This window comes from Pelodiscus sinensis, chromosome 3 (genome assembly GCF_052426305.1).
Source record: "Pelodiscus sinensis isolate ZL-2025 chromosome 3, ASM5242630v1, whole genome shotgun sequence".
NCBI classification, from domain to species: Eukaryota; Metazoa; Chordata; order Testudines; family Trionychidae; genus Pelodiscus; species Pelodiscus sinensis.
Window position 1 is genome coordinate 104,728,191 of NC_143054.1, and position 27,778 is coordinate 104,755,968.

At 41.2% G+C, this 27,778-nt stretch overlaps 1 protein-coding gene across 9 annotated transcripts in view; it reads left to right on the forward strand.

Annotated features, from left to right (window-relative positions):
• UTRN (utrophin) overlaps positions 1-27,778 on the forward strand; it is a 559,106-nt gene that overhangs the window by 525,434 nt on the left and 5,894 nt on the right. For all 9 annotated transcript variants that reach the window (XM_075924350.2, XM_089777288.1, XM_075924351.2 and 6 more), the window contains 4 exons: positions 9,611-9,769; positions 10,174-10,417; positions 21,314-21,422; positions 23,576-23,662. In XM_075924350.2, the coding sequence (XP_075780465.2) occupies positions 9,611-9,769; positions 10,174-10,417; positions 21,314-21,422; positions 23,576-23,662 (599 nt within the window). The remainder of the gene's footprint in view (positions 1-9,610; positions 9,770-10,173; positions 10,418-21,313; positions 21,423-23,575; positions 23,663-27,778) is intronic.

Below are 27,778 nucleotides of genomic sequence, written 5' to 3' on the forward strand. Positions count from 1 at the left end.
CTGTTATTTAAAATTTGGATTTAGCCCTGACACAGTATGCTAGGTTTCCAGAACTAAGAGTTACTGTTACTCCTCTCAGCCTCAACCAGTGAATGTTTTGCTACAGCTATGCTGTGTGACAGATTCCTGACATATTAGGTAGTCTGCAGCAAAGTCTTCTGGACTTTGCCAGTCTAGACCTTGCATAATGGATAACAAAAAAATGAACCCTAACTCCTGACTTCCCTCAAGACATCTTCCTTGTAGCATCCAGCTCCCTTTCAGAATGCTCATAAAAGTTAAGTTTGCTGATCCTGTAAAGAAAAGACAGAACTAAAAGATGGTTTATTAGGTGATGAGCTTTCATGGGCCAGACCCACTTCCTCAGATCAATTTGTGGAAGAAAATTGGCACAACCATATATACCAAAATTATACAATCAAAAAAATGAACACATGTGAAATTGACAAATCAAATTTTAGAACAGAGCGAGGGTGAGAGGGGAAGTTCTAAAATTTGATTTGTCAATTTCACATGCCTTCATTTTTTTGATTGTATCATTTTGGTATATATGGTTGTGCCAATTTTCTTCCACAAATTGATCTGAGAAAGTGGGTCTGGTCCACGAAAGCTCATCACCTCATAAACCATCTTGTTAGTCTTTAAAGTGCTACATAGTCCTGTCTTTTGTTTCAGCTGGACCAGACTAACATGGCTGCATCTCTATTACGATCCTGTAAAGAGTTAGAAAACAGCTCATTTAATTTATCTGGGATTTGACAAACACTCTTATTTCAATCACAGCACTGTGTTGGTTTACGTTATTAGTAACACAAATTTATCTAATAATAAAAGGACATAGATTAAGTGATATCAAATATAAGGAATAAAGATTGAAAGGCTACAAGCAAGCAAAACTAAAACCTGATGGAATAAATTAGTTTCCTGTTCACAGAAGTGTTTCTCACCAAGTCTCTTCTCCAAAATGGCTGACCAGACTCTGGCCAGGACCTTTCACAGACCACTAAGCACTTTGTGAAATAACATAGAAGTGAAATCTCTGGATGTGAATAAGCTGAACTTTGTGTTGAAATTTAGATCAACATTTTTCATCTCGAAAGCATCTCATATAAACAAATCTGGGCAAAATCCCTACATCTTAGTGCATTTTGTTAGACAGTAGGAGATGAGTAACTCAAATTCTGTACTTCTCACATTCAGAGTGCTGTTTGTTCTTTAATATTATTTTATTGGTCTCTGAAGGCACATATACTCAGCAGGGCTGAAGCTGAAATAAGCTACGCAACTTGAGCTACATCAATTGCGTAGCTTAAGTCAAAATAGCCTATTTAGACTTTTGGCACTGTCTGCACAGCAGGAAGTCCAAGAAAGAGCACTCTTCCTCCGACTTCCTTTACTCATAAAATGAGGGTTACAGGAGTTGGAGTAAGAAGTCCTCCAGCTCAACATTATTTTGATGTTGAAATAATTGCTTGTGGTGTAGACACAGACTATGTTATTTATGAATAACCTTAGTCTACTGAGCAGACTTATCCTGAGAGTGGTTCAGCTGATCACAAACTTGTAATAAGGGCAAAAATATACCTCATACTTTTCCCTCAAATGTTCAGGTTCGTCACAGAGAGCCTGGTCAGGTGATTTGAAAAACACTGGATAAGCATAATAAAAGGAAAATGAACATTATTAAGAAATTGTGAATTTAAACTCTCATGTTAATTTACAGCATTAATAAGGTGTAATGATTTGCATAACGCAATAGGCTAAAACTCAATACAGTTAAAGAAAATACTGATTATTTTGCTAATGTCACATATGATTTCTTCATTCCTACTTTATAGATGTTTGTGAAATGCAAAAATGTCACAAATTATAATTAGAAGTAACTTTTTATATTTTCCTATTTAACTATCCCATCAAATCTCTACATGTTGTATACCTGGGAGAGATTGAGATCTATTTAGGATATGCACGTAATGACGGAGAATACATTTTTGGTTAATCTCTTTGCTATTAGTCTCACTCCATGCTCCTTTGCTGCCAGGGCACATGAACATGCCACTGAAAATTGTGCACTGTTAGAACTCACCTTGAACATTCAGTGGCACAGCAGCCATGTTCTCCCTTGATGTTTCTAAATCAGATAGTGATGATCAAGGGTACATCTAGACTACATGCCTCTGTCGCCAGAGGCATGTAGATTAGGCTACCAGACATACTAAAATGAAGATGCGATTTAAATAATCGCCGCTTCATTTAAATTTACATGGCTGCCGCGCTGAGCCGACAAACAGCTGATCAGCTGTTTGTCAGCTCAGCACGATAGTCTGGACGCACGGGTGCCGACATCAAAGGTATTTGTCGACCACCCAGGTATGCCTCCTGGAATGAGGTATACCTGGGTGGTCAACAAATACCTTTGATGTCGCCACCCGCGCGTCCAGACTATCGCGCTGAGACGACAAACAGCTGATCAGCTATTTGTCGGCTCAGCGCGGCAGCCATGTAAATTTAAATGAAGCGGCGATTATTTAAATCGCATCTTCATTTTAGTATGTCTGGTAGCCTAATCTACATGCCTCTGGCGACAGAGGCATGTAGTCTAGACGTACCCCTAGTTAAAGACCATCCAGTCAGAGAGAGAAATCAATTTCAGTTGTTAGTAAATTAAGAAATGAACTGATAAACAAAAGTGAAAGGAGAAAAGAGAAATTTTGAGAAGGCTGTGGAACCCTCAGGATTTTGCTATTTCTCACAGCAATGCTAGATCAAAAGGAGAAATATAATTATTACCAGCACAGTCAGCTTAGTGCGGAAGATTTAATTTATGATTTGGTTCAATCAGGCTATGTCTAGACTGCAAGCTTCTTTCCAAAGAATCTTTTCCAGAAGAGTTCTTCCGAAAAAACTTCTTACAAAAGAGAGCATCAACACTACCAAAGCGCATCAAAAAATGATCTGCTTTTTTGAAAGATAGCATCCATTCTGTGTGGATGCCATCTCGTGTTTAAGCTGTGATTACTATGGACAGAGTGGCAACCAGGGTACCTGTGCTTTTTCCTTTTTCCTCAAAAGGCTTCTTTCTCATAGAAAGAGGTTTACCAATGTTGGAAAAAACCCTCTGTTCTTCCTCCCCCCCCCCCCCCAAAAAAAAAAAGAACACGATTGCAGTGTGGACATAAGTGAAGTTGTGGTTTTTTTGTTGGTTTTTTTTTTTCGGAAAAGCAGCCATTTTTCTGAAAAAACTCTGTAGTATAGACTTAGCCTCAATCAAATAGTATCAAGAATACAGCAGAGCTTCAAATGAATCTGCCCAAAAGACTTGATCTTTTTTAGAGCTTAGACTGAATGCTCTGACAGACATGGGAAACCTCACCCATTTGCCCCTTATTCTCCATATACTTATGAATATAGTGTATACACATCTACTTAAAGACACACAGAGAAGAGAGAGAGAGAGAGAGGTGTTACATGTTTCAAGTGCAGACTATGTGAGATGCACCGCTCTTAAATCCGACCTTCCTGCAGCTCATTTTTATAACTTACTGCTGTCATTCTGCTAAATGGAGCAGGCACTAAACACTACAGTAGAGTCTGATGACCTCTCTCTCTTCATGGTCCTGAAATTGAATAAAAGTAAGCTGGAAATCTTCCGTGGAATAACTCCTGGAAAAAGGCTGAGGAGTTGATTTTGCTGCTGTCTTTTTATTCTGGCTACTGCTACCATCCCCTCTCACTTCTGGGGAGGAAAGTGCAATGGGTTCTCAATATCAAAATGTTTGTTTGCCAGAGTGCATTTGCTGCCTCCTTGCCTGTAGGCCCTTCTGTCATCATAAAATCCTGAATTGGAATGCCAGTGCCGCTAATAGATCTATCTTAATTACTGCCATGAGATTTGTAAGTGCAGATACAAGGTCTTGCCTTTCAGACCAATAATTTAGCAATGAAGACAGAAGACTGAGGGAGAGAGACGCATGGCAAAGATTCATCTTTTCCTTAAATACATTTCTTCCTTTACCAGCTGTTCAGTGAACAATGCTGTTATCAGTGTATGCTGTTTATAATGGACAAGGCCCTGGCTGGGTTGATTTAGTTGGGATTGGTCCTGCTTTGAGCAGGGGGCTGGACTTGATGGACCTCCTGAGGTCTCTTCCAGCTCTATGATTCTATAAACGAATACTTCCAATCTTTGTCCTCTATATTCCATGTGGAGTAGCCACAATGACAGAGAAAGGGAGCAGATCTGCTCTGTTCTAGATTAATATGTATTTGAAATTTAAAAACTAGCTACAATTCTTAGTTCTATTTTAGATGTCTGTGTTTAATGAATAAACTTGTAATTTAGACAGTGCTTTTTTGGCATATATTTATAAACTAATTAAAGCAGCCAAATAGAAATATTTCACCTAGTGTCTCACCTGAACTTTTTACAAACATTTCTCTCATATACCATAAGGATGTCTCCACTTCAAAACAATGTCATTTGTTCACAGAAGCCCTGAAGAAATAGTTGCACTTATCAGTTAAATGAGTATTTGAGACATTCTTAAAAAGGAAAAAAAAAAGTGTTCTGTCTCTCCTGTCTGGTTTAATCACTGCTCATTTGAGTTGTGAGGCTAGAATTGCCAATATTTCAATGCCTCAGTATTTCCAAAAACTTGCCAGTTTCAGTGGAGTCATTCTGTATGGTTTCCAGGATTTTAAGGTATATTTTAGGGCTTTTTATGGAAGATCTTAATTTCTCTTGAAATCCACTTAAGCAATAATCTTGGTTAACAGAAGAATATTTTGAAGGTGGATAAAGGAAAAACGTGAACACGGTAATGCAGTTTTTTTACTAATGCTTTAAGATCTGATCCACAGTCTATTGAGGTTAATGGAAAAATTTCCATTCACCTTTGAATCAGGTTTTTAGTTTGTAGTTCGGCTGTTGGAAACAACCAATGATGAGTTCCACTGAGATATGAGAGTTGCTGGGAACAAAAAGGAACTAGAGGTTTGTTATTGTAGTGTGAGGGGGAAAAAACAACAACCCACACATTGATCTCTTTGTACATCTGCCAGCTAAGGTTTTTGTCAGACATTTTTAATAAAAATCACAAATAGGTCATGGGCAATAAAGAAAAATGCAGGGAAGCTAGTGACTTGTCCATGAATGTTACTAACAATATGCCTGATAAAATCTGGAGATGTTGGTCCCAATGTCATTCCAGGAGACCCATCTTAGAGCTTGCAGGGTCCCACCACCTGGAGTCACTCACAGTTCTGGGGCATCCCTTGCACCCACAGTGGCCAGGAGCTTCCGGGTCTTTCTGTCACCTCTGGCACCAACAGCTACAGGGCACCCCTACACCCGATGGTGGCTCTAAGTCCTGGGGCATGTGACAGCTGGCAGCTCCTGGGATGCCGCCTCCTGTGGGAGCCGGAAGCTCCTGTTAGGTCTCACAGGGAGCAGGGGACCCTGCAATCCCAGGTGCTGCCAGCGCAAGTCACAGAGGTCTCTGGAAGTGATGGATTCTGTGACTTCCATGAAAAAACCATGATTTCACTCATCAGATCTCCCTTTTGGATTTAAAGCCCAGAGATTCAAAATTTCAATGTGAATGTTAAGCCTAACATATACAGTGAAAAATATATGACATCATTACTCATAATTAATATTCTTACAGGGGTCATGACTGTGACAACAATCTCATTGCTTGTTTTTAAGGTCATAGTTGAGAAGCAGCAGGGAAATTACATATAAAAATGCACTTACATGGTCTATTCATGTTTCACAACAGTTATAAGCAGCTGCCCTCTTTAAGGGTGGCACTTTTTCAGTTTTCATTGTGAACCTTAGCAAGCTAATAATTTATCTCAGGACTCACCTTGAGAGATTATTGCACAAAACAGGAGCGTAGAGGTAGGAGCATCACATCTCCATTCTGTTTTAAATTCTTTAACACAAACGAATGCATATGGATAGAAACAGCATGAATTGGAACAATGCACAGGACTATCACACGATATAGGTAAAATTTACTTCATATTACTTAAGATGTAAGTATTTTATAAAACCCCAAACATTTATATCTAAATGACAAGGAGTAACTCAAGCTAGAGTCAAGAAGTGGAAGCCCACATAACGGCCTACATTGAGTAGTTTATATACACTCAAGGAGAGAAATATCTTGAGATTTCCATTTTGCTGTATCATAGGAACTAGTGTACAGGAAGAAGTGACTGAAGCAACTATTCAAGGAGCTTACATCAATTAGTTCTTAGTACAAGTGATTCTCTAATAAAGAACAGAAAACTACATTATACATGTGTGATATTTTGGCATCATCTCTAGAAGGTTACCTAATAGCACTGGCTTTTTTTACAGATATTTGCTGTGTATGCAGTAAGCTATCAAGAAACATCCTTACCTCACCAGTTTACCTACTTTTAAAAAAAAAAGATTTAACATACATACACTCTCAATTTATGTTCATAATTATCATCAGCATTTATGTACATTACCAAAATGCATTGGTGAGAATAAAAGATGCCCTTCATGATGATGATTTTAATGTATCTTTTGACAAATTATTGCCACCCATAAAGGTGGCCTGTAATTCACATAGGAGTTTTACTCCGCTTGGTTACCCATCATCATAACTAGTTTCTCTCTCATAAAAGGAAACTTTATGGTGATTTTAAGCAGCTATTTTTGCAAATCATTGAAATGTTTGGGATGAACAATGTTACAGAATTAAGAGCGTTGTTTATTAGCTGGGAGATCTCGCTGCCTGGGCTCATGCACACTTTCTGTTTAAAGCTCTGCCACAGTTGCACTTTATGCTGCTCAGCATGGCCAAAGCCTGTATCTTTTATCACCTAACCATCTGAAAACTGGAGAAAAAGCAGGATTTTTTTTAAAATAGACTTAGGTGAAAAAAGAAAGCTCCTTCTACAAAAGCAGGTTCAGTTGAACCAGTAATAACCATTACTGGATCCCTCAGGTCCTCCATGCCTCCGACCACAAAATAATTTCTCCTCTGGCCAGAAGGAGAAACTAGCTACTTCCATCAAAGAACCTCAGTACAGCTATGAGAACCACAATCTTAAGAAAATGGGTGAAAAGACCAATTTGTAACCTGTGTTTCTTGTTTAATGCCACAACCAATTCACTTTACTAAGCACATATTTCTAGCCTGAATCTCTGATTTTATAAAACCTATGACCATATTAAGATATCTATAGTTTTTACTAAGTGTATTGAGCATGTGTAACAAATGCCTAGCATTTTCTCTCCTGCTTCTCAAAGTACAGTAGATGTCAGATATTAGTGTTAAAATACACAATAGCTACTGAGGACAAAAAGTAATAGTTGGTTTTTCTCCTCTTTTTTTAACACAAAAAATAAAAGTATTTTAAATCAGTCATTATTAACTTAAACTATTTCAGCTTCTTCAATTTTTGGTTTCATTATTTCTGTCAGAGGTGTCACCAGTCATTGTGCTAGGTGTGTGCATTTAAAATAAACTGGCTTTACACTGATTCAGAACATTTTCCATGTGGATTCAGACTCTTGAGATATGTCTACACTACAAAGTTAATTCGAACTAACAGCCATTAGTTCGAATTAACTTTGATAGGCGCTACACATACAAACCGCTAGTTCGAACTTAATTCGAACTAGCGGAGCGCTTAATTCGAACTAGGTAAACCTCATTCTACGAGGACTAACGCCTAGTTTGAATTAACTAGTTCGAATTAAGGGCTGTGAAGCCACTTAATTCGAACTAGTGGGAGGCTAGCCCTCCCCAGCTTGCCCTGGTGACCACTCTTCTGCCCCCCTCCCGGCCCCGGAGCCCTTAAAGGGGCACAGTCTGGCTACGGTGCCCGTCCCAGGTACAAGCCTGCCAGCACCCAGCCAGCAGACCCTGCACCTGGCACAGCATGAGCCAGCCACCCGCTGCCACCCAGCCCTCCGCCTCTTCCCGGGACCAGGCTGGCGGCTCCCGGGAGACTGCCCGGAGCCGCAAGAGGTGGGCGCCCACCTGGTCTAGTGCGGAGATCATCGACCTCATCCACGACGTCCGCACTAGGCACAGGAAAGTGGCCGTCTAGGGCAGGATAGCTGCCAGCCTGGCCACCCAGGAGCAGGTTTGCATGAAAATCAGGGTGTTCCAGTGAGACCCCCCCGAGCCCTGAGCTTAGAACATAAGAACATAAGAATGGCCGTACTGGGTCAGACCAAAGGTCCATCTAGCCCAGTAGCCTGTCTGCCAACAGCGGCCAACACTAGGTACCCTGGAGGGGATGGACCGAAGACAATGACCAAGCCATTTGTCTCATGCCATCCATCTCCAGCCTTCCACAAACAGAGGCCAGGGACACCATTTCTACCCCCTGGATAATAGCACTCCATGGACCCAACCTCCATGAACTTATCTAACTTCCCTTTAAACTCTGTTATAGTTCTAGCCTTCACAGCCTCCTGCAGCAAGGAGTTCCACAGGTTGACTATTTGTGTTGTAAAGAAGAACTTTCTGTTATTAGTTTGAAGCCTGCTACCCATTAATTTCATTTGGTGACCTCTAGTCCTTCTATTATGGGAACTAATGAAGAACTTTTCTTTATGCACCCTCTCCACACCACTCATGCTTTTATAGACCTCTATCATATCCCCCCTCAGTCTTCTCTTTTGTAAGCTGAAAAGTCCCAGTCTCTTTAGCCTCTCTTCATATGGGACCTGTTCCAAACCCCTGATCATTTTAGTTGCCCTCCCCTCTCCCACCCTCTCTCTTCCCCTCTCCCACCTCCTTTTCCCAGTCTCCCCAGGGGTTAATCCTCCCCCCCCCCCACCCTGAGTTTTGTTAAATAAAGAGAGTTTCTATTTTTGAACACACGTGTCCTTTATTTTGTACATCAGGAAGGGGGGCTAGGGAGGAGTAAGTGGAAGGAGGTGAAGGAGGAATGGGGTACGAGCCCCTGATGGGGAGGACTGGGGTGGCTCCTCGGGGTGGAAGCTCTCCTGCAGCCCCCCGATTGACACCCCCACCAGATGACAGCCTGCGGCAAGTGCAGCCGGGCTGATGGCCGAGTGGTGTGATGTGCCAAATGTGGGCATTCAGGGCACTCCAATCCAGGTCTGCTTTGCTGTCCCCCATCGAATTAGACAAGCGAGTGGGGAACCCCTGAGAACTGTCTGTCTGGGGTGGGGGTCGGGTCCCTTTAAGCACAGCCCTCGGCTAGCCTGAGACAACAGCTCCACGCTCTAAGTCCTAATCTGATGCCCTGCCGGCACTGCTTCCGGCCATCCTTAACCTCGGTTCAGGGTCCACTCAATGTGGACATGCTAGTTCGAATTAGCAAAACACTAATTCAAACTAGTTTTTAGGTCTAGATGCACTGCACTAGTTCGAATTAGCTTAGTTCGAATTAACTAATTCGAATTAAGTTAGTTCGAATTAGTGCTGTAGTGTAGACATACCCTCCGAGACTAACTTACCTCTGTACAAGCCTTTTTTTAAAAAGACAAACTTAGCAAAGCTATTAGATCATTGGCTAATTCATACTCCCAGTGCTATCAGGTATACTGAAATGAGCTATTTCCATCTTTGTTGTTTTGTTACTCTAGAGAGGATGAGCATGCCCTTATCCAGCAGTACTGTCAAACTCTGGGAGGAGAATCACCTGTGAGTCAACCACAGAGTCCTGCACAAATCTTGAAATCAGTGGAAAAGGAAGAACGGGGAGAGCTGGAGCGTATCATTGCCGACCTCGAAGAAGAGCAAAGGTTTTGTAATCTTCCTGTGCAGCATCTGTACTACCATTTCATTAACTTTGTTTTAATCATGTGCATGCTGCAAACTCATTGTTTGGACAAAGTGAGAAAAGGGTCTAATGTGAGAATTGGATTGGACTGTTTAGCTGTCCACAATGGCCATTTATAGGTTAATTTGTTGGGCCTATGATCAGATGCTCTAATCAAGTAGCCATTTCACTCCTGCTTGTTTGTGTTGCTGCTGTCTAATGTTATCATACACTTAGAGCCTAGACTGTATCTTGGTATAAAGTACTGAGGCCCCACAGATACAGAGAATCAGAAAATTCACTGGGTTAGGGGAGAGATCTTAAATTATGTTGCCATGTATGCTCTCATGAAATGTAATCTCCTTTTTCTCTTCATAATTGTATTAGGAGCCTCCAGGTAGAATATGAGCAGCTAAAAGAACAGCATCTTCGGCGAGGAATAAACCCTCTTGCCTCCCCTCCAGACTCTGCTGTATCACCCCAGCACATGTCTGAAGATGCTGAGCTCATTGCTGAAGCCAAACTCCTAAGGCAGCACAAAGGTCGTCTGGAGGCCAGAATGCAAATATTGGAAGATCACAATAAGCAACTTGAGTCTCAGCTTCACCGACTACGACAGCTGCTGGAGCAGGTACAAAAAGTAACTCTGCCCTCCCTCAGCTCTCATGCTCATGAGAGGGCATTCATGTCAGTGTGTTTTGTTCTGTTTTGTTTTTTTCATTCAGGGCTAATGCACTGACTTTTTGTGAACATTTTTTACTTAATTAGCTTACTCTGCTGCTTTCAGTTTTATTGATGGGATGAACAAGGGTGTGTATTTCTCCACCTTCCATTATAAATGTATCTGCAATAGCAAAAACACAAAACTTGAAACAAAACAATGCTTCAAAAAACCAATGAAGTGTGCCACATGGCCAGGTACAATATTTTCTTTCCCTATAACTGCCAGTTTTGGCATCCTTCAGCCAACAACTACAATCACCTAGCATCTTCAACATACTAATAATGTGGATTGGTTCCTTCCCTCCATCCATCCAAGACCTCAAGGCATTTTTTACTTCTATGAAATGTTCAGAGCTACTTAACAAAAAAAAAAATGCAGCAATTTTCTCAAAATAAATAGAAAAAGCTAGTGGGCCCAGCCATACAGTGCACCTGCCTAGATCTCATTGCTCCTTCTTTTAATGAATGGAGATGCCTATTTTCTAGAACTGTAAGGGACCTTGAGAGGTCATTGAGTCCAGTTCCCTGCCTTCACAGCAGGACCAAATACCATCCCTGACAGATTTTGCCCCAGATCCCTAAATGGCCTCCTCAAGGATTGAACTCTCAAACCCTGTGTTTAACAGGCCAATGCTCAAACCACTGAGCTATCCCTCCCCCCTTCTTCAAGTGCTTGGTCTGGTAGTTGAAACTGGGCACTACACTTTTGCTTAGAATTATGATGATAGAGAAGCCTAAGTGATCTGTCTTGCAGGCAACACAGAAATAACTCCTAAAGAAAATGAGGAAAACCAGACAATTCCTTCATTAGCCCTTTTGAGTAGTCAGCATATAGTACAGGTTGGACCTCCCTGGTCTGGCACCCTCTGGACCTGACTGGTCCCAGATGAGGGATTTTTCCAGATCAGGCAAGGTCATATCTGCTCCTCCCCTCCCTCCCTCCACCCCCACTGCTAGCCCCACTCCCTGCCCTGCCACCCCATTGGGCTTCCTCTATCTCCTATCTCCCCTGGCACCCAGCTGGGTTGCACACCATGCTTCTTGCCCTCCCTATAAACACCTCCCTGGGCTGCCCGCAGGCTTCAATTCTCTCCCCCACACACCTCACACCAGGACTCTCTGATCCTGGAACATATGAGAATTCTAGTTTGTAAAGATACAACCTGTATGCGAAGTAAAATGGGGTAGCTACAACTGAATTTTGTAGTAGAAAAACCTGTGTCTTCCTTGCAAGTGCCAATAGCGATGGGGTGGGGTTTTTTTTAAATTCTTGATATGTGCACACAGAGGTTCTATAGCTCGCAAGTCTTATCTAGGTACACAAATAGCTGCATTTTAATAGAAATAGCTGCATTGGTTTGGTTGCACTGTTTTGGAACTGAGGACTTAAGAAATTTGCAGAGATGATATATCATCTTTTCCTTCTAGATCACCAGTTCAGATCAGTCCTAGTTCTATGTGACAAATATTCCCTGGCCTAGGAAAGCATAGTGAGTTGTTTTAGTCCTTTTCTGAATGAGCCAGCTGTCCACATCAAATAAAACAGACATCACAATTGTCATTCTATTCTGTTCTGTTATTAGCATCTAGGCACTACTTCATACTATTGTTGGCAGTCCTGGAATAAAAGTCAAGAAAGAAATAGTTCCAAAGACTGAACTACTCTCTCATCACTGCAGGTAGTCCTGGCTGAACAGTATTAAGATGCACCTGCTGGGGGGTATATCTGTTCTGCTGGGAAAGGACTTCAGTTCAGTGATGTAGTGGTAAAAAGTGGGTAAACTAACTTTTTTGGGATTCCATGCTGGGCAGTGGCATATTCCCCAAATGAGAAATGGGTACACTTAATTTATCTTTACTTCTTCATTTGCTGATTCTGTTCTTTGGGCATTTTTCACCAAGGCTCCAGAGGCTTAAATATTTAGATCGGTAAATGGGAATTCACACAGTGGTTCCATCTTGCACAGTATTTTGATATGACGATGGCCATTAGCGGGTTTTTTGGGGGAAGCTTTCTAAAACCTTCTTTATAGATGGTTATGTAGTAACATACTCATCAGAGAAGTTTCTGTTGAACTGCAGACAGTTAATAAGTAGCCTACATCCTAAAGAAATATAAACTTTCACACTTAAAACTCTTTAATCTTTCCAGTATAGCTGTGTATTTTCTTATTATTCATAGAATTGTATAATCCTTTTGGAATCCTCATAAGCTCATTTTCTCCATAATGTCATGTGGTTATGGTGAATTGTGCGTTGTGCCAAAAAAAAATTCTTCATAGCTACTTTGCCTTTTAATTTTGAGTGTCCCTTGGTTCTTTCTGCTGGATAAATGGAAGAGCACAATTCACCTTGACTCTCCAATTCATTATTTTAAACTCATCTATCATGTCACCTCTTCTTTGACCTAAATAGATCTAATATCCCTTTGTCTTCATATAGGAGTCATTTTATGCTTCTTATCATTTATAGGTGCCCCTTTCCAAGTCAGTTCTTTCTCTGTTCTACCCTTTTTATGATAGGCTGATCAGAACAAAGTGCTATATTCAAGGTGAAAGCATACCACTGGTTTACATAACTTTTTAAATATTTTTGGTATGTTTTTCTAAGCACACATCTAAACTCTTGTTTTCTTTTCTTACTTGGTACTACACACTAAACAGATGTTTTAGTAAATTGTCTCCAATGACACCTTGGTCTTTTCCTTCAGTGATTCATTTAGAACACGTCAGTGTTTATGAATAATTCCAGTTATACAGTAAAACTCTGATGGTCCGGCATCTGATGGTCCGGCACTCCTGATGGCCCGGCACCATCAGGAACCCGGAAGTGCTCCGGGCAGCCGGACCATTGGAGCTGCTCTACCCCCAGCTTCCCCGATTCAGCCGCTGCTAAAACTGACCAGCGGCTGAATCGAGGAAGCTGGGTCAGAGCAGCTGGAGTGCTGCCAGGTAGGTCCCATAGCGCTGCCCCTCGGGGCTGCAGGACCAACTCGGCAGCACCCTAGCTCTCCCCGATTCAGCCGCTTCTGAAACTGACCAGCGGCTGACTCCAGGAAGCCCGTGGCAGAGCTGCTCTGCCCCGGCTTCCTGGAATCAGCCTCTGATCAGTTTCAGCAGCAGCTGACTTGGGTACACCTGGGACAGAGCAGCTGGGGTGCTGCCGAGTTGGTCCCCTCAGCGCCGAGGTGCGGCGCTGTGGGGACCAACCCAGCAGCGCCCCAGCTGCTCTGTCCTAGGCGGCCTGATTCAGCTGCTGTTGAAACTGACCAGCGGCTGACTCCAGGAAGCCCGGGACAGAACAGCTCTGCCTCGGGCTTCCTGGAGTCAGCCGCTGATCAGTATCAGCAGCAGTTGACTTGGGGACACCTGGGGTAGAGCAGCTGGGGTTCTGCCGGGTTGGTCAAGAAGCGCTGCTCCTCAGCGCTGTGGGACCAACCCGGCAGCCCCCCAGCTGCTCTGCCCCAGGCGTCCTGATTCAGCTGCTGCTGAAACTGACCAGCGGCTGACTCCAGGAAGCCCGGGGCAGAACAGCTCTGCCTCGGGCTTCCTGGAGTCAGCCGCTGATCAGTATCAGCAGCGGCTGACTTGGGGACACCTGGGGCAGAGAAGCTGTGGTGCTGCCGAGTTGGTCCAGTAGCACCGAGGAGCGGCGCTGCGGGACCAACCCGGCAGCACTCCAACTACTCTGCCCCAGGCATCCCCAAGAGCAGCTGGGGTGCTGCCGGGTTGGTCTCACTGTGCCAAGGGTCGGCGCTACCGGACCAACCCGGCAGCACCCCAGCTGCTCTGCTGCAGGCGTCCCCGATTCAGCAGCTGCTGAAACTGACCAGCAGCGGCTGAATCAGGGACGCCTGGTGCAGAGCCAGACTATCGGAAGGGGGGGCTTTGAGGGGTCTGGAGTGACATCCCCCCCCCCCCCACCCCACACCAGACCCCTCATAGTCCCCACTTCCGATAGTCTGGCATATTTGATAATCCGGCACCCTCTGGGTCCTAAAGTTGCCAGATTATCAGAAGTTTACTGTACTTTCAAGAGAATACTTTCAAAGTACTTCGCTTTGTCTTATGAGAGAGACCATTAATGCATTTACTATCACCTCTGGTCTTAGGGTGGCTCCTTGGGACATCCAATATTAACCTTCTTCCATACTGACCATTTATTCCTGCTTCATTTTCTGTCTCTTAGCCAGTTCCTAATCCATGAGAAACGTCTACCTTTAACACTGACTCTTCTTTATTTTCTTGAGAGCTTCTTGTGAGGGCTTTTTATTAAAGCTTTATGAATGTCCCAATACATTTTATTTATTGCTTTTCCTTTAATGTTATTGATTTCCTCAAATAAATCTGTTTTAAAAAATGTGATTTAAGAGATCTTTTTTCATCACTGATGAGAAGGATGATTAGCTAACTGTCACAATGTTTCTTTACAATAATCACTAGTATTCGTCTGAAAATAGACTGTCCTATTTGCAGTAATTTTTTTGCCATCACTGGCATTTCTCCTCATCTGTTTGTTTCTGTCTTCTGTCAACTGTGAGACCGTCTTTTCTCATTCAGCTGCCTAGTTTCAGCAGGGTAACCACATGATCGTTGTTTGGGCTAACGATCTGTCAACGAATCTAAAAGCACTAGTACTTTTTCTTCCAATAAATGCAGAGTAGATGCTTCTATGCACAGATGTGTAGGGAGAACGCTAATGAAAGTTAAAAACTGTCCTGCCGTAACAGTGTGATCTTGATGTGGGAGTGCTGAAGGAAATCTTTTAGGGAACAAATGTGACAGAAATATGCATGCACTTACATTTATATTCACCTATTCCAGGTCACTATTAAGAGGTAAGCATGCTATTTTTATTTTAGCAAGCCCAGAAGATTGGTAGCTGTCACACAACATTGTCAAGTTTTATCTGTTTGATTGATTATAGTGCCAAACATGGAGGTAAAAGAGAACCGAGATGTGACAGTTTTGATGGTGACATGTTAATCATAAAGAACAGAAATAAAAACAAAAGCGTCTTTGTCGTCTTCAGCTCCTTTAGAAGCTACAGGTTCCATGTCACACAAAAACAAGACTGTATTACTGGGGACATTAAACATCTGTGGCGGTTCTTTCCTACTTGGTTAATCCGTTAAACAGATGGTTCTTATTCTGCACTATTGAAGTAAATGGGCACTTGCCAGTTACTTCACTGGTCACAGGAATAGGAGGAGCAGTACATGGGAGCCCCAGGTACTCCCGGGCAGGAGCTCCCCCTTTTTTGCTAAAAGCAGAGAACTTAGTTTCCCTCCTTTTCTGAATAGTGGAAAAAAGATATACCTAGCAGAAGACTCTGAGGTGGGTGCAGTTTCCTCTGGCTCCTTATCTTTCCCACAAGTAGGTAGAAAAGCAACTGCAGTTGACAAGGGAACAATAAAGAATTTCTTATTGTTTTTAGCCTCTAAACCCTGACAACTTCCTTTTGCATGAAAAGTTGTATGGGACATACTAGGTGCTATTGTACCTAGGTACTATTTAGAAAGGTTGTTCACACTCAAGTTTTGAAACATCCACTAAAATGCAGAAACTTCTCTTTAAAATTTGAATTCTTTGGAGAAGAGCCTGCCTGTATCTCCTTCTTTGTCTTTTCATCAAAATGAATTGGGATTGGGGAGTAAAATGCACATGCGTTCATACTACCTTTGTTTTTCTGGATTTTCTTTGTCCAGGAATATAGCACAAAGCAGCCCTAGTGCAAAGGAAAGTATTTTTTTATCCCAGTTTTTATAATGTAACTAGCTGCCTCACTTTGAATATGTCTGTTTTATAATCCAGTTGCAATATTTGATTCTCACCTCCTGTGGCAATGGAGTCCACAGTCTGACTACAGATTAAGATGAGTACAGAAGTGTCTCCTTTTGTTCTACATTTAGCTGCTGTTGAATTTACCAAGCAAGCTCCTTTTTCTCATACTATGAAATGGCATAATAAGAGGAAATAATCTGTTTTCATCACTACCTCATTATCTAAATCCCTCAACATCTCCTTTCTATCCCAATTAATCTTGGTTTTGTAACCTCTCGCCACGCTTAATCCACTTTATCTATATCTGAAATTCGAAAGTGTTGGTTGCAATAATATTACTTTGTATGAAGTCCAGACATAATACTAATCCTCTCCCTGACCCTTCTCTGAACATTTTGGTTCACAGTTACAGAGGTTAGGTGACCAAAACGAGCCATGGTTCTGATAACTTTTGACAATTCAAATTTTCTCTCTCTCACTAATCTGTCTACCTGTTAAGCACATAGGCAGCTGTCATGCCACTGACCTAACTTGTTCCAGAAGAAGCAATGCCTCTTGATTGACCATTTATCTCTATGCCACTGTTTTTCTAGGCTTTTCCCAAGCTGAGATTAGTGGCTGTACCAAGTAGTGTGTAATAGCTTTCTGACTACCCTGGTCTTCATTGGGTGTGGATTAACCAACAAACTCATTTTACCTAGTCTCAGAATGGTATCCATGTTAGTCTGTAAGGGTACATCTACACAGCAGGGCTAAAGTCGAATTAAGCCACGCAGCTTCAGCTACATCAATTGCATAGCTTAAGTTGAAATAGCTTAATTTGGCTTTTGGTGCTGTCTATGCTGCAGGAAGTCAAAGGAAGAACACTCTTCCTTTGACTTCCCTTGCTCCTTGTGAGATGAGGATTACCATGAGTCAGAGTAAGACGTCCTCCAGATCGACATTATTTCAGAATAAAGGCTTGTACTGTAGACGTGTACTATGTTAGTTCGAACTAACATCAGTTATTCCAGAATAACACCGCTGTGTAGGCATAACTGAAAAAACAACAAATGTTCCTATAGCACCTTATACTACAAAAAATGTAGATAGTCTCATGAGCTTTCGTGGGCACAACCCACTTCTTCAGATGAATGGAGCAAGGGGTCCAGAGGTAGAAATAAGCTACATTTTACCTAGATTCTCTCATTGAATTTGAGTTTGAAGTTAAATGACAAGCGACGTGGCTACACAGCAGTCAGCCACCATGGCTGTGAGCTTCTTAATAATAAAACACCCTGGAAATCCTGAAAGCATTTATATTTCTTTCTCCCCTAAATATAGACTTGTGTTCCTTGATTTATACTTCTTATTCAAAGCTGGAGTTGACATTGCCATAATGAAAGCAAGATGAGGTTTGGAGAGGGGGAAAAACAGCTTTGTTGAAGTGCCCAACAGAAAATTTCCTTTTTCTTTTTTATATTATATATGGAGGGGGGAAACAAATTCATAACGTTGAACAATTTCCTCGTATCTTATAGCTAGAAATTGTTTGAGGAAATTAAATGTTCCACTTAAGGCTGGAAAGGAGAGCAGAGTTTTTTGGTGCAGAATTTAGGTTTTTTCATCCTTTTCTTACTCCCTGAATTGATTAAACATCATTCTTGGTGATTCTAGATACTTTTTCAGTCTAACTTTTAAAAGTCATAATGTTACATAGTAATTGTTTGCACTTTAGTTCTAAAACATTATTCTTTAAAATAATTTCTGTGGATATTTTTTTAGGTTTAATTAAATTACACAGTTTAAAACTATGGAAGATGAGTAATTTTTATTCAGTAACATACATGATAACAGTGGTGCTAATTGTAGCTAAGATTGCAAACCTGTGCCAACAGCGCCTTAAAATATTTTAACTCTGGGACTAGAATTTTCCATGACTAGTCTCTTCCTCGGTGACTTTTTTATGAATGCTTGAACAAAAGCCCTTTGGATGTTTTTGAGTTGTTACATTGAGCCAATAGTTTGATGTTTTTCCATTTGATATGCATTAGTGTGTGTGCATATATAAAATGTGTGTGTGTGTGTGTGTGTGTGTGTGTGTGTGTGTGTATATATATATATATATATATATATATATATATATATATATATATATATATATATATGTACGAATACATATATAGGTTGGACCTCTCAGGTCCAGCACCTTCAGGACCAGGGAGTTTGCCAAACTGGAGGAGTTCAATGCTGGCCCTTCTGCTGCTGGCTTCCAGGCTCTCCTGGGGGCCACCAGGACCCTCCTGGTCACAAGCCCTTGTACTCAGGCTCCCCTTATAGCCATCAACCCAACTGCTGCCTCTGCTACCAGTCCACCTCCCTGCCTCTGGGCAGCCTGAGCTGCTCCACTCCTGACTCCTGCCCTAGATCCCAGCTGCCAGCGCCCCCATCTTTGGCCCATTCCTGTTCCAGTCCATGCCAGCCCAGCTCTGCTTCTGGCCCTGGCTGGATCCCCAACCACTCTGACCAGGATCCCCAACCTAGCTCTGACCAGGCTCCCGGCCACCAGCCTCTCTGCCACTGGGCTCTCAGCCAGCCTCTGTTCCCAGCCGCTGAGGCTCTCTGGTCTGGCAACAGCCAGGGATCACAGCTGTTGCTGGATCAAAGATGTTGAACCTGTATTCTCTAACTAAATATAATCACTACTTACTACGCTTATGAGCTTTCAGTGAGAGGTCTTGTGGATGGTGTTCTGAAAATACAAGTACATTCTATCAACTGTATCCTCCCTGTCCACATGTATTTAACTCCCTTAAAGAATTCCTCTATTTTGATATTCACATCTCCACACCAAATGTTGTGAAAGAGCCACTTCCACCCTGATTTGATTAGCCTCATTAACACAATATATGTAGCCCTGCCTCTGTAACCTCCGCTCCAGTTCATCTGATGAAGTGGGTTTTACACATGAAAGCTTATGCCCTAATAAATCTGTTAGTTTCTAAGGTACACCCAGGACTCCTTGTTGATCTAATAGATTAGTGAGGCATGGTTTCCTTTATAAAAGCTGTGTTGCCTCTTCCTCAACATACTGTCTATGTCTACACTACAAAGAAAAGTCAGAAAAAATTACACAAATTGCGAACCTCAGTATGCATATCTTTTTCCACTTTTCTTTTGAAAGAGGCTTTTCTGGAATTTGGTGTGTCTACATCGTGCCAAATTTCATAAAAGCCTCCTCTTTCAACACATCCCTTCTTCCTCGTGAAATGAGGTTTACAGGAATGGCGAAAGAGCGCATCCCCTTTTCCAAAAAAATTTCAGAAAAGTGGATGCGTTCCTTTGATGCAGCATAGCTTTTCTGGGATACCTCCGGTATCTGGGAAAAGAGCTGCAGTCTAGACATAGCCACTGTGTTTGTCTTTGTTATTTCTGTTCTTTACTATAGCTTCAACTGATTTCTCTTTTACTGAAGGTTAGGCATTCTGGCCTGTAATTGGCAGGATTGCCTCTGGAGCTTTTCTAAATATTGGTGTGGTATTAGCTATTCTCCAGTCATCTGGTATATAGAGACCTATTTTAAGTGATAGGTTACAGTTCCTCATTAATAATTGTGCAATTTCATTTTTGAGTTTCTTCCCAACTCTTGGGTGAATACCATGTGGTGTTGGTGATTTACTATTGTTTAATGTATGGATTTGTTCCAAGATCACCTATATTGACACCTCAGTCTGGGATGCTTATTCAGAGAATGGATCAGGTATGGGAAATACCTCCCTCCAAACTCTGTAGTGAAGACCGATGCAAAGAATTCATTTAACTTCTCCAAATGGCCTCATCTTTTAGTGCTCCTTTAGCACCTTGGTAGTTCAGTGCTGACAGATTGCTTCACAGGCTCTCTGCTTCTGAAGTACTTGAAAATGTTTTTGCTTGGAGTTTTTGTGTCTTTTTCTAGTTGATCTTCAAATTCTTTTTTGGCCTCTCTAATTATACTTTTACATTTGCCAGAGATTTACACTGCTTTCTATTTTCCTCACTAGGATGTGACTTCCAATGTTTAAAGGGAGTCATTTTGCTTCTCACTGCCTCTTTTACTTTGCTGTTTATCCATGGTGGCTTTTTTAAAATTCTTTTACTGTTCTGTTTTTAATTTGGAGTATACATTTACTTTGAGCCTTATGATGATTTTAAAAAGTTTTGTGCAGCTTGCAGGCATTTCAGTCTTGTGACTGTTCCTGTTAATTCCATTTAGCTTCTAATCTTTGAATAGTTCCCCCTTTTTAATGTTAAATGGTACTGTTTTGAGTTTCTCTGGAATCTCCTCTTCCCCACCCCATGATATTACGTTTAATTATTTTATGGCCACTATCACCAAGTGGTTCAGCTATATTCATATTTATGCGCGCGCGCACACACACACACACACACACACACACACACACACATTTTAAAACTTCATACTCCATGCATTTTATAATAAGCTACAACAAAAGCATCTGAGGTTTGAATCTTCATTTGCACAGAACTCTTACTGAAAGCTAATATTTGCTTGAGAAAGGGAGAATTTTATAAAGTTGTATAACACTGTTTGGAGTTAAACTCTCATAAGGTTTTTAAGACAGACTAATGGAACACCCAAAACACCTTTGTATTATCATTTCATATTCTCCCTTTCTGCCCTGATCAATTGGTTTTGGCAAGAAGAGTGAACTGTTTTGTGTGACGGAGATTGGTACACTATGCACAAATACTGCCTTAAAATGTGGGACCTAATTGGAGTCTGACAGTGACAATATTGAAAGGTCAAATCTTTTTTATAACTTGTTATCTTCCTGAGATCAGACCACATGGGAATAGAAATGAGTGGCAGAGAATTAAAAGGAAACAAGAAATAACATGAGAAGGAAAAAAGGAAGAAAAAAGGGATGTCTGTGATTAAAAAGGGAGCAACATGAGCAAACATTTGCGACTCAGTACATATAATTTACATATATTTCTGGATTATTATAATAATGGAATTATATTTCTTAAACTTTTTTTAGCCTGAATCAGATTCCAGAGTTAATGGAGTCTCTCCCTGTTCGTCACCCCAGTATTCTGCTCACAGCTACTCACTTGATCAGGATGCCAGCTCACAGTTTTATCAGCCAGGTTAGTACTTTGGTCAGATATTGTGCCACGTTTGTGTACAAAGCTGTGTCTAGACTTACATCCCTCTTTCAACAGAGGGATGTAAAGTAGACACTTCGAAATTGCAAATGAAGCGGGAATTTAAATATCCCGTGCTTCATTTGCATAATTGCGTAATGGCACTCTTTCGAAAAAGCGCCATTTCGAAAGTAAAACCGCGGTCGAGACGCAGTTCTTTTGAAAACAGCAGGCTTTTTCAAAAGATCCTGTACGCTTCAAAAATTGAGGCGTACAGGATCTTTCGAAAAAGCCTGCCGTTTTCGAAAGAACCGCGTCTAGACCTCAGTTTTATTTTCAAACCGCATCTAGATCACGATTTTACTTTCAAAATGGTGCTTTTTCAAAAAAGCGCCATTACACGATTATGCAAATGAAGCGTGGGATATTTAAATCCCTGCTTCATTTGCAATTTCGAAGTGTCTAATTTACATCCGTCTGTCGAAAGAAGGATGTAGTCTAGACACAGCCCAAATGATTGCAACCAGCTTTACTGATGTACGCCTTCAGTAGCAATACCAGCCAGTGCTGCTTTGTGCAAAACACACTACCATGGATAGCGTTTTTAGAACTGGCCACCATGTGAAGAATAATATAGTGTTGTGATTTGGGGAAAGAGAGCTTGGTTTTTTAATCAGTAATGGATGATAGTCTATATTAGTTGGTCTTCTCTCACTTCTGAGAAGGGGAATTACTCGCACAATCTTTTAATGCACCGAGGGAAAAATTAAATTCCACTAGACTTTAGGAACATTACAGCAGTGGTAAGCTTCTCACAGCATGTGTGATGCAAAGCACTTTTTCTTTAAAAACAGAAAATAGGAAGTATCATTTTGGGCTTCTAAATGCTATTCTGGGTATAATGAACCTTTTCTTACAGTGACATTCTGATGAAAAAAGACTTGTACTTGTTAGGACTTCAGTGGGATTTAAGTTGTTCATGCCCTTTTCACGTGGGTGGATCTTACCCTAAATGAGTATTGTAAATCTTATTCAATTAAAAACTCAGTAATTTGTACAAGTGGCTGGGAAAAGCTTTACAGATAAACACAGAAAAAAAACCAGGACAAATGCATCAGACTTGGTTCAATGAATGTACTTTATTCATTTATTTTAACAGTTGATGTACATTTTCATTACAATTATCTTACATAGATAGTGTTTTATAAATGTAATGGAGCTATACTACTACTGGAGACTGCATCTAGTTCAGGACAGCACTGAAGCACATACTTAAATCCATCCTTATCAGAGCAACACTTATTTCAAATTTTTCATTGACTTCAGTTGTACTTAAGCATCTGCTTAAAACCCTTAGCAGGGTTAAAATCCTGAGCCCAGGCCTCAGTGATTAAATCTTTGCTAAGAAGTGGGGAGCAACTAGTACTCCTGTTGTGCAGATCATTGAACTACAATCTGCTTCCCATGCTATGGAAACAGTATAACAAATATATTTGTTTTTTTTATTTTGTTTTGTTTTTCATACTATGGCATTTTCTTTCATTATTGGCATACAAAATTTAAATGTGATGTGAAACTTTTGTCATGCTGGTTTCATGAATTGATAGATTTATATAAGGTGCTTTTTAATAACACTGTCAAAAGCGAAGCAACCATATTTCCTTAATCAGTTCATTTGCTAAATTTAAAAAGCCCTTTAAGAAAGAAATGGCCTGAAAAACAGTTGCATTGATGGGTTAGCTGAGGCATATTGAACAAAATGCTTATCTTCCTGATAATCTTTTTGAAAAATCTCTGATTTGTTTGCTTTGGAAATTACATGATAAATTGTTTGAAAATAGAGGAGAATATCAAATGTGTGGCTGTCCCAATAGGCTTAACAAGATGAGAGGATAATTTATTTTAACAGTAAATTCTTACGTTCTGCTTCATGTGGACAATTCCCTTTGGTTAAATCTCAGGCATAGTAGTTAAGAGCTTTAATAATAGAAAAATGAGATCAGCCATTACAAATGCTTCAGTTAGGGGGTTTCCATTTAAATGTAAGAGCATGTAGTCAGTTTGTTAGACGGGAATGACTTTCAGAATCTGTTGCGTCCCTTTTGGTTTTTTTTTCATTATAAAATGCATTGCTTATCTTGTTGTCTCATGTGCAGATGACTTGTTAGTTCCACCTCATGATACCAACACAGATCTAACAGATGTCATGGAACAAATCAACAGCACATTTCCTACTTGCTGCTGTAAGTGTTAAGCATAATCTTTCTTTTCTCCCCAAACCTCTTGATTCTTTTTCCTTGTCATTCTCTGAAAAGATAACACAGAGCAGTATAGATACGAAGCTTATTTTCAAATAAGTCCTACACAGAATATTGACTAAGAAAAATGAAGCTTTACTCTGATAAAAATGTTTGCCAAGATGTGATGGCTGTGTAATCCTGTTCTTTTAAAACTTCAGCATACATAGCGAGTGATAAAATGAAGCCAAATGAAATCAGAATCATCCTGTGTTTAAAAAAGAAAAAAAAATCACTTGAATATGGCCTACTTAATGAAAAGCAGATTGCTTTAGACAGAATCTTCCTTTCTGTCTAGAAGAAGAAATGGAGATACCAGGCCAGATTCTGTGCTAATGTAAACAGTGTTATGCCCACTTACACCAGCAGTGAATTTAGCCCCTAGAATCCTGAGTCCCTGTGATCTCTCTTGAATTTAGTGATGGTTGGGGAAAAGTAGGAGCTGCAGGATTGGGTCCTTCACTTGCACCATTGACCTTCTGTGCAATTTTCTAGGCAATGGCTCCTCCTGGTCGGGGGAGCACCAGCATTACCTTTTACGTTCTGACATGAAATGAGCATGTTAATAATATAGCACCTGCCTGCTTTCATTCACCACCAAGGTTCCCTTTAAGCTGCACGGTAGCACAGCCCTGCAGCTGCTTAATGAGCCCTACCTAAGAGCTCGGGTCTGCCGCGCACGGAGCTGCCTGGCCAAGTTACAGCGGCAGCTCCCTGCTGAGGACAGAGTAGCAAGTCTCTCCCAGCTGGTAGGGACACATCCCCTCCCGATGAGCTGGGAGAAACTTGCTGCTCTGTCCTCATCAGGGAGCTGCCACTGTAGCTGAGGGAGAATTGCCTCTCCCTCCATCAGGCAGCTCTGTGAGTAGCAGCCCCAACCCCCTGGCTGGGGCTCATGAATCTGCTGCGAGGCCATGCTGCTGCACAGCTTAGAGGGAACCTTGTTAACTGGCAAGTAACATATAACCAGCTCAATTAAAATATCTTCAAATAGATCAAATATAACCATATAGAATACTGAGACACACATCAGGACTGAGCACACACACTTCCTCCTGAGCCTGACCAGATTGATCCACTTAAATTCATGAAGCGAGAGCACCCTCTTATGTATCGAAGGGGTGAAGCTCAGTTACTTTCCTCAAATGCCTTCTGCCATGCCCCACAGAAAGGACACTTTGTTGACATTCAGGAAAGGCATGAAGAGTGGGCCAGCCATGGGGAGAAGTTGGAAGGCTTTGGGGTGGGGAGGAGGGGGGTAGAATCATGGTCTCTCTTGCAGTGTTGTGAAGGCTCCCTAGAAAAGATTCTACCTCTAAAGGCATGTCAGACGTCTGAGAGTTCTTTATAGCAGGTATTGTATGTATCTGCTGACCTCTCTTCCTGGTGAGTGTCAATGCATTCTCTGTTCAAAGAGAGAAACCCTTTAGTTCTGCCAGAATTTTGTATACATTATTGTTGTTCCTGGCAGACGGATGTTGCAGGGAGCTGGTATTTGTAATATCTAAATTTGTTTTCAGTATTAGCTAAGCAAGATCAAAAAATCCATAAATGCTTGAAAGCTCTGTTGTTCGGTAATGGCTTTGTAAAAAGGTCTTTTTAAAAAAATAGTTGTTTTTAATCTTTTATCCCTAGCAAAGAAATCAGCTATCCATTCACTATTATAGTCTGTTTTGCAAGCTCTCCTGAACCCTATTAAAACACTCCCTTTATCTTTTCTACACACTTTTCATGTCTTTCAAGTATTGCATCAGAGAGAATGCATTTTACAAATTTTGAGAAAGCAAATTAGTATCTCGCAAAACACGGTTTGTTTCAACAGTCCCTTGAGGTCCTGAGTCAGTGTTAAGTTACTAGCCACAGCCCACTATATTGCATGTTAAGGGCCTGATTCTAAGAGGTTCCAGAAACTCATATGAAGTCAATCGGTAGTTCTGGTACTGTTTCCTTGTCACTGCAGTGAATGGAAAACACAAAAAGTATCTCCTCCTACCATGTTGAGAATGAAGAGGGTATGTAATTATTGCTGAAAAACATCTAATGTGTATTATTCAATGTGTGTTCCAGAATGACTTCTGCTAGATGATGAGTTATGATAAAAGTGTATGGGTACTGCATGTACATTAGATGAGTCACGTTGTCTCTCAGCCACTAATGACAGCAATGACTGAAGCATAATAGCTTATTTGCTGTTCTGCTGGGATGTCTGCTGTAGACCTGTTCATGCATTACAACCATAGTTGATTATGGCCTGATGCCTTCCTGTCCTCGCCTGGCCAATCCTAGTGAGGGGAGGCCCAGAGGAAAACGGGAATAATTATCTTGCTCTTGTACAGCCAAGTGAGCACAATGATACAATGAACAGATTAGAAAAGTGGTCTTCCAGAACCCCTCTTATCTTTCTTCCCACACTTTTAATGAGCCTTAATTGTTCTCTTAAGATGCCCAGCAATTGACATAGTTAATTTGCAGTTGAAACATACAAATGCTAATTATTTTTTATTGTAGCAGTTTCTAAGAATTCCAAACATGGATTAGGAAAAAAAAAAAGTAGTCCTGTAGCACCTTAGAGACTAACAAATTCTCTCTCTCTATCTATATATATCATGAGCTTTCCTGGGCGCAATCCACTTCTTCAGATGAGTGAAGCAAAAGGGAAAGCTTTGTGTGTTTAATAATATTAACTGGTCTATGGGACCATAAGGGCCCATTATCTTCAACAGAGAAAATGCTTTTGACCTTTTCTATTGTCAAGAATGTGTTTGTTTTTGTTTTTTCCCCCAGACTAGTTGTAAAGGGGAAAATTGATTATGAAAAATAAGAATGCCCTCTGAGAAATGAAGAGGCTCTCTCTGCCACTGAAAGCAGATGCTGATTTCCAAGATATTTGTTTTTCAGAGTGTGGGGGGATGTTCTGTTGTGTGTTCTATCAGCATTTTTTTCTTTTCTTTTCTCTCCTAGATAAGGTTTCATATTATTAGAGCTCAATTTACAGGGTTTTTTATGACAAGTAGACTATCAGGTAACATACTTCTTTCATAAAGAAGTTTCATAAAGGTGTATAGACCTTGACCACTACTGGAGGAAACAAGAATTTTTGCAGCAAATAAGAATTGAGTTCTTCCAGACTAAAGCAGATTCCACAAACTGCTATAATTAATGGGAGCCTTGTAACAGTGTTAAAGCTACGTCGCTTATGTGTACTAAATGTACACGATGCTTCAATAATCTCATCTTTTTAGCAATGTGAGTATTAAATATCTTCTGCAGTAACTGCCAGCATGACTGTTCCTATGAGGTTCAGTGCTTCTCCTACGAGTTGCCCAATGCCACCATTTCTCTGTAACTTCACAGAGAGATGGGGGCACCCAGATCTACAGAATTTAGGGGCCTGACTCTCATCTTGTAGATAGTGAGATGTTCAAAACCCCTGTTAAATTGCTGTCCCTACAATCCCACAGGGCCAACATTTCCAATGTTAAAGCCCAAGGTCCCCTCTAAGCTGTGCAGTAGCACAGCCCTGAGCTGCTTAATGAGCCCTATTTAGTTAGGGTTCAGGGGTCCATGCACATTGCTTCCTGGCTGGGGAGGGGCACTTCTCATTTAGCTACAGCAGCAGCTTCCTGCTGAGAACAGAGCAACAAGCCTCAGGCAGCTCCATGCACGGAGCCCTGAGCCCCTGGTGGGCAGGGCTCATTAAGCAGCTGTGGAGCCATGCTGCTGCATAGCTTAGAGGGAACCTTGCTAAAGTCCCTTAGGTATCTGTTTCCATGTGCACAGCTGCCTCACCCATCAGCATAGATACAACTGTACTGCCACAAGCACTCTACTATAGACATAGCATTTATCTTCACAAAACATCCGTGAGGTAGGAAAGTGCTATTGTCCCAGTTTTACAAATGGGGAATTGAGGCACAAAGAAGCTAAATCACCAGGGTCACCAGGAAGACTGTGGCAGACCAAAGCTAGTGCTAAAACTAATGGACCGTTCTCATGCTTAGCAGAGCAGTCTGTAGGCTATCCTAGTTTTTTGAAATGCCCACTGGGGTAAAAAACATGCTT